This window comes from Leopardus geoffroyi, chromosome D1 (genome assembly GCF_018350155.1).
Source record: "Leopardus geoffroyi isolate Oge1 chromosome D1, O.geoffroyi_Oge1_pat1.0, whole genome shotgun sequence".
NCBI lineage: Eukaryota > Metazoa > Chordata > Mammalia > Carnivora > Felidae > Leopardus > Leopardus geoffroyi.
This window is the reverse complement of record NC_059329.1, coordinates 53,626,157-53,641,044: the sequence shown is the minus strand read 5'-3', so window position 1 is coordinate 53,641,044 and position 14,888 is coordinate 53,626,157. Positions and strand designations below refer to the sequence as shown.

Genomic DNA, 14,888 nt, shown 5'->3' with positions numbered 1-14,888 from the left:
CCTCCAAACAAATTCTCAAACCTTGAAAATAAGGATTTATAATGATGATGCTGGGACAACTTTAGCTGTGAATGGCCTGCTTATAATAAGGTTGCCTTCCCAGGGGTAATCAAATACAATTGCAGAGCAAAAACAGTGTGGCAGACAATTCCCGTGAAAAATCGGAGGCACCGGAGACTGGAGCTGTGTTCTTTGCCGGGAGGGCAAAGGAAGATTCAGGGTCTGCACCACCAACAATGATGGGGGCCATTTTAAGGCATCTTTTGCAGGGTCCCCTGTGACTCCTCCCAAGGAGCTGCCACCCAGCCAGCTGCCCCCCCCCCCCGCCACCCCTGGAGGGCCCCTAGGGAAGGCGAGCTACACCTCTGTGGCAAAATTAATAAAATTGAATTAAGCAGCTCACTGGGGAACCGCCTAATGCTTCCTGTGCTTGGCAGTGGCAGCAATGAGATTATTTTACATCTTTCTTTATTAAAAAAGTTCCCAGTTGTATAAAAAATGAGCTCCATTATGGGGAGGCACACCCGGATAACATTCTAATTCCACATGCCGTCACTGTGGGTGGCCATTTATTTTGGGAGGACGCGGAGATGCGGCCACCGGACTGGAGCACCATTAATCTCAGGCTGGGAGAGGGACCAATTAAAGCCTGGGAAACTTTTGGTCCAGTTCACACCGCAGAGAGGAAATCCTAATAGCACTAATCGCTGCCATTTATTGAGCACCTGGGTTCTACCAGCATTGGGCTAGGTACTTGGAATATATTATCTTGTTTCCGCAGAGGAGTCTGAGACTCAGAGGAGTTGCTCAGGGCTACACGCCAGGCCCAGGCAGGAATCAAACCAAGGTCAAATTTTCCATTTAGCACACTGCCTTAGATGTGCATGAGGGGGCTCCTGGAGAATTCAGACAGGGGGCTCGGGGAGGCTGCAGATGGTGGCGGGCCACAGAGAACAAAGACACTTACGGCCTTCCTCAGGGAACCAGTGGAAGGCTCTTTCCCACTTCGGTTTTTGCTAGAGTTCTAGGCTGCTGAGGAGACACAGGAAGGCTGGTTTTGTGGATTCTAGTTGTGTGATATTGGCTGTGTCGAGACAGCGCCAGCCGTGTGGCATGAGGATGCTTCTGTGGTTTTTAGGAGTCAGCAACAATCTCCCTCAGTTCTGTGGTTCCCTTCAGCCCAGCCAGTGCCTACAGAGCAGCTGGGGTCTGCAAGGAGCTGTGCTCAGAACCGGGCTGGTTTCTTCGCTTTCACGCTCCCTGTCACCTTCCTTTCTGAAGCTAGGGGGAAAAGAAGTGGGGCACTCGGGCCTGGGGGGCGGGGGCGGTAATAAGACTCTGCAGAAACATGGGGGGTGAGGCAGTGAAAGGGCTGGCTCAGGGCATCCACATTCTGAAGAGCACTCTGAAATGCCAGACCACAGATGCCAACCCACTGGCAGCAGGAACAGCTGGGGTTGGGGGTCGTTTTGCTCACTTAGTAAGGGGACAACTGCCTGGAAGGAGTGGAGGATGTGGCTTAGGTTCCAAATAGCCAAACTGGATTCTGCTAGATATTAATAAGAACATAGTAGTAAGAATAGCAGGAACAACAGGAGTAGGTTATTGACCATTTCCTGCGTGCAAGGCTCGGATTGAGGCATTCTGTATGTTATTTCCAATTCTTGTCGCAACTTGTAAAATTGATTCATCCTTCCCATTTTTTTTTTGGAGAATGAGACTGAGGCTCCGGATGAATGAAATGGCATCACGGAAGGGCTGAAATTCAGTCCGGGTATCACAGAAGCTGGAAATCCAACTCAGGCCTAACACCAAAGCCGGTGATCTTGCCACAACGGAAGAGAGATTCGAGGTTTCTTATTAAGTGAGGTTTGCCTACTTTACCTTCCTCCTTTGGCAGGGGGCCCAGGAACACTTTCTCCCCCAGGGCCAGTTTCAAGAACAGAACTCAGTTCTCCGGATCGGTCCTCATTCTCTCCCGCTAGGGCCCCCGCCACCCCCAGGGGCGGAGCCCCGCCTGGAGGCCTTGCTCACCCGCAGCCGGCGCCCGAACACGGTGACCTGGCCCCGCGCCTGCTCCTTGCGCTGCCGCCACTCCACCAGGTTGAGGCCGTTGTCGATGGGCAGCGTGACGTTCCGCTTGCCCACAGTGGGGTTGACCGTGCCGGCCAGCAGATGGGGCTCTGTCTGCAGTGCCACCTCCATGCCGTTGGCCAGCAGCAGCCGCAGGGAGCCGTCTGCCCCGATGTAGTAGCTGTTGCGGACCTGGTCTGAAGGACGGGAGAGGAGAGGGACCGTTTCTGCTCAGAAGGGTTGAGGATGGAGGGAGGGGTGTGCACAGCAGAGGTAGGGGTGTGGCTTCTAAATGGTTTATTTTTCTGACCATGGAAATGAAACATTATCATTGAAGAAAACTAGGACGATATAGGGAGATCGTCCACGATCGCAATACCAAAAAAAAAAAAAAAAAAAAAAAAAAGCCACTGTAAATATTTTGTATACTCCTAGACTTCAGAATATTTCTGGGGGCGCCTGGGTGGCTCAGTCAGTTAAGCATCTGACTTAAGGCTCAGGTCATGAGTTCGAGCCCCGCATCTAGCTCTGTGCGGACAGCTCAGAGCCTGAAACCTGCTTTGGATTCTGGGTCTCCCTCTCTCTCTGCCCTTTTCCCGCTCGTGCTCTGTCTCTCTCTCAGAAATAAACATTAAAAAAAGAATATTTCTGAATACATTTATAAAGTAATTGCTTATAGTGTGCCACTGATCATTGTATTACATCATTGAATATTTTTCCTAAGTGTCTCTCTCTTTAAAAAATTTTTTAATGCTTGTTTATTTTTGAGAGAGCGAGAGCGAGAGAGAGCGTGGGGGAGGGGCAGAGAGAGAGGGAGACACAGAATCTGAAACAGGCTCCAGGCTCCGAGCTGTCAGCACAGAGGCCAACACAGGGCTTGAACTCACCAACCACGAGATCATGACCTGAGCCAAAGTTGGACGCTCAACTGACTGAGCCACCCTGGCCCCCCTCCTAAGTGTTTCTCCTAATGACTGTACAGTATTCCACTATATGGAAATGACATAATTTATCTAACCAATCCTCAAGTAGATATTCTGATTATTTCTAGCTTTTCATAATTACAAAGTGACACTGCAAATAAACATGTTGTAAACATTATGCTAAGTGAAAGAAGTCAGACACAAAAGACCACATAATGTATCAATAACTCCATTTATATGAAATGTCCAGACTAAGACATTAAGTATAGATTAGTGAGGGAAAGGCACTAGTGGGGCATGGGGAGTGAGCACTTATGGGTACAAGCTTTCTTTTGGGGGAGTGGTAAACATTTTCCAGAACTAGACAGCATTAATAATTGCGTAACTTTGTAAATATACTAAACCCCCCTGAACTGTACACTTTAAAAGGGTGAATTTTAGAGTATGTGAATTATACCTCTATTAAAGCTATATTTTTTGGATAAATCAATGTCTTCGTTTTGGGTTGTTAGGATTACTAGAACAAAGGGTTGAACATTTTTAAGGTTCTTGGTACACACCAGAGTAACTATTCTTTACATCAAGGTGAAAATAACTCCAGTACTTAAGTTGCTGACGAAATTCCAAATATATATGTATATATATATATATATATATATATATGTACACATATATATACATATATATAAGTCATTTTAATATACATACATATGTGCATAGATGAACCAATGATTTAAAAAATATGTCTGATTTTGAAATCTTAGACCTGATTTAAATATTTTAATTAGGATCTTTAGCTCAAAGAAACTTCTGGAGAAGAGCGAATTTCAGCTGTGAAATGCACACAATTCTTTTCTAACACTGGAAACACCTGAGTTAGTGCTGCAGCCTTCCCCTCTTGCCCTTCCTCAGCTGCTGCTTCTGTCTACACCTGCCCCTCTTCAATAAACTCTAGCCCAAGTCCTCCCTTCAAGGCTATGCTGAACTGTCACCTCTCCCCAGAAGCTTCCCCAGTTCCTTGGTCACAACAAATGCGTCCCCCTCCCTTAGCCTCTTGAGGGGCCTCACTACTGGTCTGGCAACTGAGGGGTACAGGGTCTACACTCTGTTCTGCTGCACAGAGACTAAGAGCACGCATGGCCTTCAGAGCCATGCTACCAGGGTTCGAGTCCCAGCTCCACCATTCTCTTGCTGCAAGACCCTGGGCAAATTCCTTAATCTCCCATGCCTCTGGTTCTTCATCTGTACCTTGGGGATGAAAACTGTACTCTTACCTCATAGCATTAGGAGGGATAACGAATATGAAGAGCTGAGAATGGTGCTTGGCATATAGCGAGTGTTATGTAAAAGTGAGCTATTATTAGTTTTCTGTGCGAGCATTGTACTAGTCACTGCCATGCAGATCTCTTGTCATCTCTCCTCAGCCTCTACCGCCCCGTTTCACACATCTGTCATAGAGCACTTTTCTAGTACTGATCATGGGTCTTCAATAGCTCCCCATTGCCTTTAGATCAGTGCTTAAGAGAATGGGTTCTATTTGGGTCCAAATACCCTACCAGGCGTGTGTCTTTGGACAAGGTACTTAACCTCTTAGTGACTTAAACTGTCTTCATTTGGAAAATGGAGATGTTAATAATACCTCATAGAGTTGTTGTGAGGAGGGAGTAGGTACATGAATGTAAAACACTAACCATCTACTTTATACTTGATAGGTGTTCCAAGATGTTAGCTATCACTGTCGTTAGAGTACGTGCTCAGTAAACATTTGCTGGATTGAACTAGATCTATTCCAGGCTATGTATGTCAAGCAGAAAAAACAACAACAACAACAACAAAAAAAACAACAAAAAAACCCCACAAACAACCACAGACACACACAAAAGCAAAAACAAAAACAAACAAAAAACGGATGTAGCTTTGTAGGAAACTGTGGCTAAGTCTTCCCTGTTAGAATGGCATCAGATCAGCCCCGCCCTCTCCCCCTCCCTCCCCCCTCCATCCTTCCCCTTTTTTTCCTCACACATGCAGAATTCTAAGATCTGCCATAAACTTGGCTATGCATTATTCACTGGCCATCTGTATTTTCCTTCTTTTGAACAGTGAAAAGGCCCGTGTCATTTATCTCTTAAAGCTGCTTCTTGCTGAATGCACATATGTCCATTAGTGGTGACTTTGGATGGAATGGTGTTTGTAGAGGCCCATCTCAAACGAGCCCCATTTAATGTGAGCTGTGACTTCCCAAGCCCGCTCCTCATTAGCGGTTCCTCCTTATTTCTTCCCATAGTTCAGACATAAGATGCAGCTGAAAACACTTTTTACCAAGCCTCTACTGAGGTGGTTGCAAAACGGAGCATGCAAGCCTGGTATGAGGGAAGGAGAGGAGCTTGGCAGAGGCACCAAAGAGGAAAAACAGGTACCACGTTTCCTGGATTCCCCGATGAGTTTTTCCTTTTCCCACTTCAGTGTTTGTGAAATCGGAATGTGTCTTAAGTCCTTGCATGAATTTTGAGCCGTGTGTCTCCCCTCCTCCCCAAGCTGAAAAGTTGCTATTGAATTGATGGTACATTTTAAAAGTGAGGAAATGTGGCACTTTTGAATGGAAAAAAAAAAAAGTTGCCTAAAGATAAGAAAGACTGCATTAACTTTTGAGAAAAATGCAGCAAGCCAGCTTAGAGGTGTGCAGGGGATAAGACAGTTCTTAACCACAGGGAGGGACAAGATGTCTGAACAATCTGTGGCCCTGCTGTCCTTGGCCAGGCAGAGCCCTGGCTAGCTCGGCATTGGCACCTTCTCCTGGCAATAACTCAGTCCGAGCATAAACACCGTGAGTGTGTCCCAACCCACTGCTATAGGTGCTGGGGGGGAAGGAACTGCAAGATACTGCTTCTCTTTCTTCTGACCGAGAACCACTACTGTTCTTTGAGCTTCTCTTTAAAGGCACTGTGTTACATTTGGGAGTAGAAGCGGTTGTGGAAATATACAGTTATTTTCTTATGGTAAATCCAAGTGCCAGTTATTAAATAATTAGTTAATGAATCCAGCAAGAACTTACTGAGTTGTATTATGGGCCTGGCCCATGTTGGGCACTCTGTGTACACTGTAAAGGGATTGTCTGGGCAATGCTTATGAGGCAGCTAAGGTAATTCGGCCCCATTTCCCAGCCCCAGAGACTGAGGCTCAGAGAAGAGTGACTCCACCCAATTCACACAGGTAGGAACTGAAACCGTAGGCACAGAGATCTCCCAGTCTGTCTACTCCAGAGCTTTTTTCTGCTCCTTGCACTGCCTCACACCATTCAACACGGCTTCAACTTGCTTTCGTTTCCTCAAGGAGAAAATCAAGGGCCCCCATGATGTGGTGGCAGAGTCAGGACTAGAATCTGGGCCTGTGACTCCCAGCCCAAGCCTCTTTTTACTACTTGTGTCAAAGCTTTTGGGAGCAAAAAAAGCCATCAGGAGAGTGGCGAAAAAAATTAAGGCTCTCCCTAGTGATAGCCTCTTCTTTTTTTCATGCTTACTAGATCCAGTGAAGTTGTGAGCTCCATTCTGGGTCACCACCTCCCATGAGGACAACCAAGGCAGACAATCTGCAGCCAGATTTCATCACTGTGATTTCCCTAAAGCTCAAAGATCAACTCCTACCAGGGATTACTTGATGAACGCAGACGAGAAGGGTCTTTTCTCTGTGGAATCCTAGAGAAGGCACAGACTGTTCTCACCTGAGCTTCAGGGAGGACTTCTCCATGCCTAGGTCCCTTTCGTGGTTAGGCATAATCATTATTGTCCTTTGTCCTCACCCACACCAGTGTGAGAGTAAGTCTTTAATCTGGGAGCCATTAGAATGGCGGAATAGTGAGGGCATCTGGATTAGCAGCTAGTGGACTGTCGACCCCTTGTTCTCATGATGATGGGATGAGACAAGGGACTGTTACTCTGAGGCTTCTGGGAGAGAATATACAGGACTCGGGCTGGTGTGTTTTGCACATTCGAATGCAACACAGAGAGAAACCAGTTGTAATGCTCTGCTACTAAAGCTGCCCGGCTCTAGTAGCAGCTTGTTTCTGGTATCATCCTCTTCCAAAGGGGTCTCTTCACCCCCCTGCCTCAAAGTCCCCAAGCCTCCCACCCGGCTTACCTTGCAGCAGTGTATAGAAGGCACCGGAAGCAGACAGGTTGGTGGTTATGGTGACATCATCCTTGCTGGAGGTCTCTACCTGGACATGCACTGAGCTGTCTGTATCGCTTCGGAAACTGCTCACCTGGCCAGTGGGGAAGGTCACATTTGTCAGGCGGCCAAAGCTGTCATACCTGAAAACCAAGGGGTGGCTCTGAGTAACGGAAATATAATGGTGCCATGGCCAGAACTTGGCGCGTTCCACCTGGTGCCACAGTTTTGCACGTTCTGCTTTTCTCTCTGGTTAGATACTCTGCTGTGTCTCCTACACCTCCTTGCACACAGTTTCCAGGAAGGGGCTCCACTGGTTGATATCTGACCGCAGGCAGAGGACTTACCTCTCTGAGTTTTCCTCTGCTAATTCTATAAAGCAGAGATGACAGCCCCTGCCCTGCCTCCCTCCCAGGATTACTGCGAGGAACCTGCGGCAGGGGCCTGTGGCTACAAACTTACACCCACCCATGCGGTGTGACAAGATGGCGGCCATCTGAGGCTGCTGACCCAAAGTCTTAAAGCCAGGGCACTCCCAGAGGTGACAGGGTCAAACTTGATGCTTGAATAACCCTCTCAAAACCCAGAGAAATGGTTATACAGGCTTTTCCTGAACACCACAAGAGATGGGGCTTCCTACAAAGCTACGGACCCTGGGGAAAGGGGGCTCTGAATTCAAACCAGGACTCTGCTCCCACATAGGGAGGCTAAACAGACGAGCTCTTGCAACCTCTTCCCGTCTAGATTTCACGTCAGGCACCAAGCAGTTACGCATATATCTGCAGTTGTCAGGACTCACAGCTTTGCTCTGCTGGCATCTTTTTGAAGCATCACAATTGAATCTTAATTCCCTTTTCCATCTCTGATAATAATAAAAGAAATGCCTACCATTACTGAACACCCACAACATATCAGGCATAGTGCTTTTCATACATCCTTTCCCTTAATCCTTGCAACTAAACGGTATAAATGATGTCCTTTTTGGAGGAGGTTCAGAAAAGTGAAGTCACCTGCTCAAGGTCACACAGATAATAAGTGTGGTGGAGTCAAAAGTCAAAGTCAGATTTATCTGCTTCCAGGGTCCCACTTGCTTCTCTGCCTTGAGTGAGCATTTCTGTAGCGTCCGTTTGCAAACATCTGTTGGTGTGCCCTACCTGCGGCAAAGCGGCTGGGAGATGGTAGGGAGTAGGCTTTTAACACTCAGTTACAGTTTTTAATTGCGGGAGGCTGAAGTGTAAAAAGGTAGGTATAATAGCCTTTTTGCACCTGTGTGCGAATGGGAAAAAACTTCTTCGTCCAGATGTTAGTGTTTCTGACTTCTAGTCGTACTGAAGCTCACATGCAAGTTCAGTTTTGTGTCCCCCTGGTGGACTCTTCCCCCTGCTTTGCTCTCACTATTGCCGTGAAGCTGGCCTCTGGGCCCTGAGGGATCTGATGGCTGGCGAAATGAAAGGCTCCAGAGTTCAGCTCAGTCCTGGCTCTTCCCATGATCCTCCAGCTGCACCTGGCTTCCTGATGCCTCGGGTGCTGCTGCTTCGACCGCTTCAGGTGAGACTTGGGAGGTGAGACCAGATAGGTGTTTGCTGAGCAATTTTTTGCCCAAGGTCAGATATAGGTGCTGCATGGATTCTGCCCTCTACCAACTCTTTCTGTCCCTGTGCCTGGTACTAACCGTGGGACTCTTTACGCTGAATGCCAACATTCCTTGGCCGGGACAGTCTGCCACAGACAAAGGTGCTGGTTACATGAATCACCCAGGTCCTTGATCCAAGACTAACTCTGGGGGAAACTGAATCTCTCTGTTGCTGAGGCCCGAGGAAGGGGGATGCAAGCACTTTCCAGGAAGGCAACAACACAGATCTGTACCACATACCTTGGGCTTGGTCTCAGCTGGGCAAGGGTATGGGCTGTATCAGTCCTTGGGCTCTCCTATAGGTACCTTTGGCACTTTGGAAAACTGTTTCTTGTCACGATTTCTCATTTTTCTTCCTTAGTACGGAGTCAGAGTCTTGTAAGAAAATGTCAGTCTGGCTTAGGGGAGGGTGACCATGTGGCTTAAAGCCCGGATTGGAGGGTCACAGGTGTAAGGTGCCCCTCAGAGCTGGGTGAGGAGGTGATTCTGAGACACTGCTGCTAGGAAGGAGGGTGAGTCTTGGGGTGAAGATCTGGAAGTTTGTCCTAAAGCCTCTCTCTCCTGGAGATGCTCTCAGAGCTCTGCTCCCTTTAACTCTAGGAGAGGCGGTTTTGTTTTCAACTCTTTGTGGCTGCTGGAGATTTGAATAGGAAGGGATTGTACAAAAATGTACGATTTTTAGAGTGGTTATCTCTGGGAGGTAGAATTACTGGTGGTATTTTATATCCCAAAGATCTTAAAATAATGACCATGGATTATTTTCATAATCAGCAAAGTGCTGTGACAACCCAAATACTGCCATGTACAGAGAAGTCATGAGCATGGCCATCTTGGGGGAAGAGGCCCTTTTAAATTACTGGCATTTGGGGCACCTGGGTGGCTCAGTCACTTAAGCATCTGACTTCAGCTCAGGTCATGATCTCATGGTTTGTGAGTTCAAGCCCCATGTCAGGCTCTGTGCTGACAGCTTGGAGCCTGGAGCCTGCTTCAGATTCTGTCTCCCTCTTTCTCTGCCCCTCCCTGACTTGTGCTCTGTGTCTCTCTCTCTCTCCCTCTCTCCCTCTCTTTCTCTCTCAAAAATAAACATTAAAAAATTTAAATTACTGGCATTTATGGAAGTCTCACATATAGGACATCTGCCAACATCAATCTCCAGACCTTTACAGTAAATATTACTAGGGTACCCCAAATTTCTGAGCTCAAAATCAAGACCCACCCTGCTCCCACCCCAGAAACTGGCTCAGCCCTGGTCACTGTACTTATGTCTGTGGGCTGTGAGTATTCTGAGTCTTGTCAGATCCTGACTTACCTTAAATCGGCAGGAAGACCCATTTCAGTTCAACAGGTTTATGGGATGGATATGCTATTCTAGTCTAGTTCTCTGAACACCTGTTATCCATGTACATACTCTTTATTGAGATGACTTACTCAGACTATCTAATTTCCTGATCTAACTGGATACAAAAGATTTTATTACATCACACAAGATACTTAGCAAGGAGTTTTAGGGGCGCCTGGGTGGCTCAGTCAGTTAAGTGTCCAGCTTCGGCTCAGGTCATGATCTTGGGGTTTGTGAGTTTGAGCCCTGAGTTGGGCTCTGTGCTGACAGCTTGGAGCCTGGAGCCTGCTTCAGATTCTGTGTCTCCCTCTCTCTCTGCCCCTCTCCTGCTCACACTCTCTCAAAAATGAATGAATGTTTTAAAAAAAGGAGTTTTAGAGTCTTACAAATAACAATTGATAGGGAGATCATGGATTAGGGGTCACATGTCACTTCAATACTGCTTTAATATGGCCTTGCTCCAATGACACCACGTAAAGCTTTCCCTGGTTTCTCTCTTGTCCCTTCTCCCAGTAATACACTGGCAGAGCTGCATCGCAGAATGGGTCCCCTGCTCTGTAACAGCTCACGTACAAGCTGTCACCTGCTTCAGCCTGGGGTGCTTAAGTCAGGATAGGACTGTGGTGTCAGACAGGCTGGGAATGTTAGTTGAACAAATGAATGACTGCACAATTGGATACGTGAGGCCCCTTTGTTGCTCTGTGGGGAAGGGGAGACATGATTCATTTACATACACACTATCTCCTGTAGGACTTGACAGAGGCCTGATGTACAGTGGGTACCTGGCAAGCATCTGATGAACGCACACAAAGACGGAAACAGCTACTCTCACTAAATGATACTTCAGCAATCTCCGTAGGCATCTCCCCAGAGCTCCGGTCTCCAAGACAGAAAGAGCCTTTGCATGAAGGCAGACAATTGTAATTATTATTGAAGGTAGCCTGTAATACATAATTAAATTGAGCTTGAAGAAGATACAATGAAAAGCCTCATGCCATCAAGATCTGGTTTTCATTTTATACGAGATGGCCGAAAACCAGTAATTTCCACTCCTTACATTTTCCATTAGAGGGACCGAATGTCTTAATTAAATGAACATCAAATAGAACAGCCAATTTATAGAATTTTCTTGTCTCTTATTCATTCATTTCAGTGCCTTCCAGAGCCTGGGAAATGCCACTGGATCTCCCTGCTGCCTGATCAATACCTGTGATTAGCCCATCAGAACACCGCTGTTTCTGGCTCGGCAGGGAAAAACTGGAGTTGCCCATCTGGGGAACCCTGAACACCTAGGTGCCACGCCCCCTCTGTGGAGCCCTTTCTCTTCCTGCTACAGAGCTGCTGACAGAAAGACAGCACCACTGGACAAGTTGGGACAGTTTTCCCCCCTCTCTGGATTCCAAGTGGCTGCTTCAAACCCTGGCCCTGCGATTGGGTGACTTTGGGACAGTGGCTTAGTTCTGTCTGTTTTGGCTCTAAAGAACTGGCAAATTTCTTTCTTTCTAATCAAGAGGAAGGAACGTGTTAATATGGGAAAGCCCTTGGAGTCAGACGTTCTAGGCTTTGAATACAGGCTCTACACTTGCCAGCAATGAATGATAACCCTAGAGGATGGGCGCTCAGTTCTCTTTTCCTGTGAACCATCAACCCCCTACAAATGACATGATTTCAGGCAGGTTATATAACACAACCTCTGGGAGCTTCTGTTTTCTCCTCTATAAAATGAAGACAGTAACACCTGTCTCAGGAAGATACTGTGAAGTTCAAATAAGGTAACATGCTTAAAATGAAATGCAAATTTTTCATCAGGGCCTGCAGGACCACAGGAGACTGCCTTCCCCACCATGTCGACTCCCTGATGGGAGAAGGGACTTTGGTCGCAAATGTATCCCAGAACTTAGAAGAGTGCCTGGCATGTAGTCGATGTTCAATAACGTAAATGAATGTTGGCTGAAGGACCTACTCTTTCTTGCTTCTCTTTCCAATTTCACTTAGAACTCTACTCTTCCATACTTCCTGTGTTCCACTGCATCTGCTTCCATTCTCCAAACACGCCACGTTCAATCCAGGCTCTGAGTGCTCACACTTAGTGTTCCTTTTGCAGAGAATGCTCTTCCCTCCAATCTTTGTATGGCTAGTTCCTTTCATTACTCACATTTCAGTTCAAATGTTATCACTTCAGTCAGGCCTTCCTTTAAATAGATAGGTCCTCCCATCTTGGCCACATTTTCTGATTTTATTGTTTTCATTACATATTATTTATGTGTTTATCGGTCATTTATCTGTCTCTTCCGACTATAATATAAGCTCTATGAGGACAGGGACCTTGTCTGTATTCTCATGCCTAGGAGACTATGAAGAATATAAAAGGCACTCAATACTTATTTCTTAGACGAATGAATGAGTGAATAATAAAGAGTAGATATTATTACTGGCTTTTCAAGATATGGATTAAGAAAAACTAAGAATTTCTTCCCTTTCACCTCACCCCTTCCATATGAGGAAGGGAAAGTTCACAAATACCCATAGATTGATTACCTTTTAGGTACCAAGCACTATGCCCATAACCATCTTTGAGGTAGGCATTATTGTTGTCATTTCACAATTGGTGAAGCTGATGCTCAGAAAGAATAAATAACTTGTCTAAGATCACACAGCTACTTGAGGAATATAGATTCAAAGTCAAGTCTGTCTGTCTGACCTTAAAGTCTGTGTTCTTTCATCAAGCTTCCCATAAGTGATGCTGTTCCAGGGAAAAACCTTTGTGTTCATCACTATGTTATAGAAAACATTGTGTTTGGAAATCTCGAGTGGGTCAAGAAGACTGATAGTTTTCTGTTCAAGGTGTTTGCTTTGATATTACTGCAATTGAATTTGCCGTGATGCACCCCCCCCCCCCCCCCCCGCCCACACACACACATTCAGGGGGTATGATGGAGATGGCCAGATGGTTGGCTTTTCATTATTTTTTTCCACTGACTTTTCTTCACTCCATTTTCCCAAAGCATCTTTGGAGAATGGGGAAAGAAAACACATAAAAGATTCATACAGTTGCCGTGAACTTGGCTCTCAGAAGAGGACCGCTAAAGGGTATCTTCACACACACTGCAAGGCTTTCTTCTTCACACTCAATATTTCACATCTCAAGCCACTTACTATGTTGCAGCTGGTGAGGAAAATGCCAAACTGCTTCTCTGATACTAACTTTTGCTGACTGGGATTTTTTAGTTGGAAAATAGAGATTTGATTTTTATGAATTTCATCTATGACTGTTTCAAATGCCACCACTGTCAACGAGAGGAATTGGATACCATATCCTCTGTGAATAATTAGAATTCACAGCCCATGCACATGGATAGTTCCCTTGGCCTCAGGTTACTATAAAAGATGGCACTGCTACATCATTATCTTCTCCAAAACTGTACCAGAGCCAGGGTACTTTTTGGATTCTGCAATTAAAACTTATACTTGCTGCTAATTTCCTATAGAATTAAGTCCCACCAATGCATTTTAGCCTTGAGGATTTCTAACATCTGGTACACCCTACCGATGGTAGGTCTGATCTCTCACTGATGTTGTACCTGAAGCAGTGCATCTGGTGGAAAGGATTCAGGGAGATCTGTGATTGAATCCTGGCTCTGCCACTTGGGTGTATGAGGTCACAGAGCCAGTCAGTGTCTGTGCTGGTTATCCTCTCTCCCCTCAGATCCATTCTGTGCTTTTCTCTGTACCCAGAGGAGCTGACTACATCACTGCCCCTCCTCCCCCCACCATACCCCCCTGCTTTCTGGCTTGTTTCTGGTTGGATTCAGTCAATGGTAGGCATTGGCAAGAGACTGGATGTTAAGAGGAGGCTTCCTTATTCCTGATCTACTTCAGTGCCACATTTCTAATAGCGGCTTCATCTGTCCGTAATTATAATTTTTATGAGACAGCTACTTATTCACGGTTATATGGCTTCCACTGGGCTTCAGTAACAACATCCTATTTCTGCCCTGCCTTACCCTTAAGCCTCAGGGTTGGTCAAGGTTGTTCACTGTTTTTAATGCCTGAGTGCCTCACCATTCTTTCTTGGTTCTCTTATCCCTGCCTATACATCTATACCTCCATAACATTTCTTTATGTGAAAGATATTTTTCCTGGGTATAGAAGTCTGGTTGTTTTTATCCCCCTTTCAGCATTTCTGTCTTCTCGTTTGCATGGTTTCTGATGAGAAGTCTGCTGTAATTCTTATCTTTGTTCCTCTATATAAAATGCCTCCCCCTCCATCTGCTTTAAAGATTTTCTCTTTTTCTTTTGTATTTTGAATAGATGACTAAGATGTATGTATGTATGTATGTGTGTGTGTGTGTGTGTGTGTGAACTTTGCTTGGTGTTTTCTGAACTTTTTGGGTCTGTGGTTTGGTGTCCATAATTACATTACTTCTCCAAATATTTCTTCTGCCTTGCTCTTTTGCTCTTCTCCTAGAATTCTAATTATGGGTGGTCCCTGACTTATGATGTTTTGTTATGAATTTTTGACTTAATTAAAAAAATTTTTTTATTAACAAAAAAAATTTTTTTTGAAGGAGAGAAACAGAGTGCGAGCTGGGGAAGGGCAGAGAGAGTGGGAGACACAGAATCTGAAGCAGGCTCCAGCTCCGAGCTGTCAGGACAGAGCCCAACTGAGGGCCTGAACTCACAAGCTGTGAGATCATGACTTGAGCTAAAGTCGGACTCTTAACTGATTGAGACACTCAGGTGCCCTGATTTTTTG

The 14,888-nt window shown here is 45.9% G+C and overlaps 1 protein-coding gene across 6 annotated transcripts in view; it reads right to left on the bottom strand.

The window, feature by feature from the left end:
- TENM4 (teneurin transmembrane protein 4) overlaps window positions 1–14,888 on the bottom strand; it is a 2,911,279-nt gene that overhangs the window by 17,534 nt on the left and 2,878,857 nt on the right. For all 6 annotated transcript variants that reach the window (XM_045483835.1, XM_045483839.1, XM_045483838.1 and 3 more), the window contains 2 exons: window positions 7,131–7,303; window positions 2,035–2,270 (listed from right to left, as the gene is read on the bottom strand). In XM_045483835.1, coding sequence (XP_045339791.1) covers window positions 2,035–2,270; window positions 7,131–7,303 — 409 coding nt within the window. The remainder of the gene's footprint in view (window positions 1–2,034; window positions 2,271–7,130; window positions 7,304–14,888) is intronic.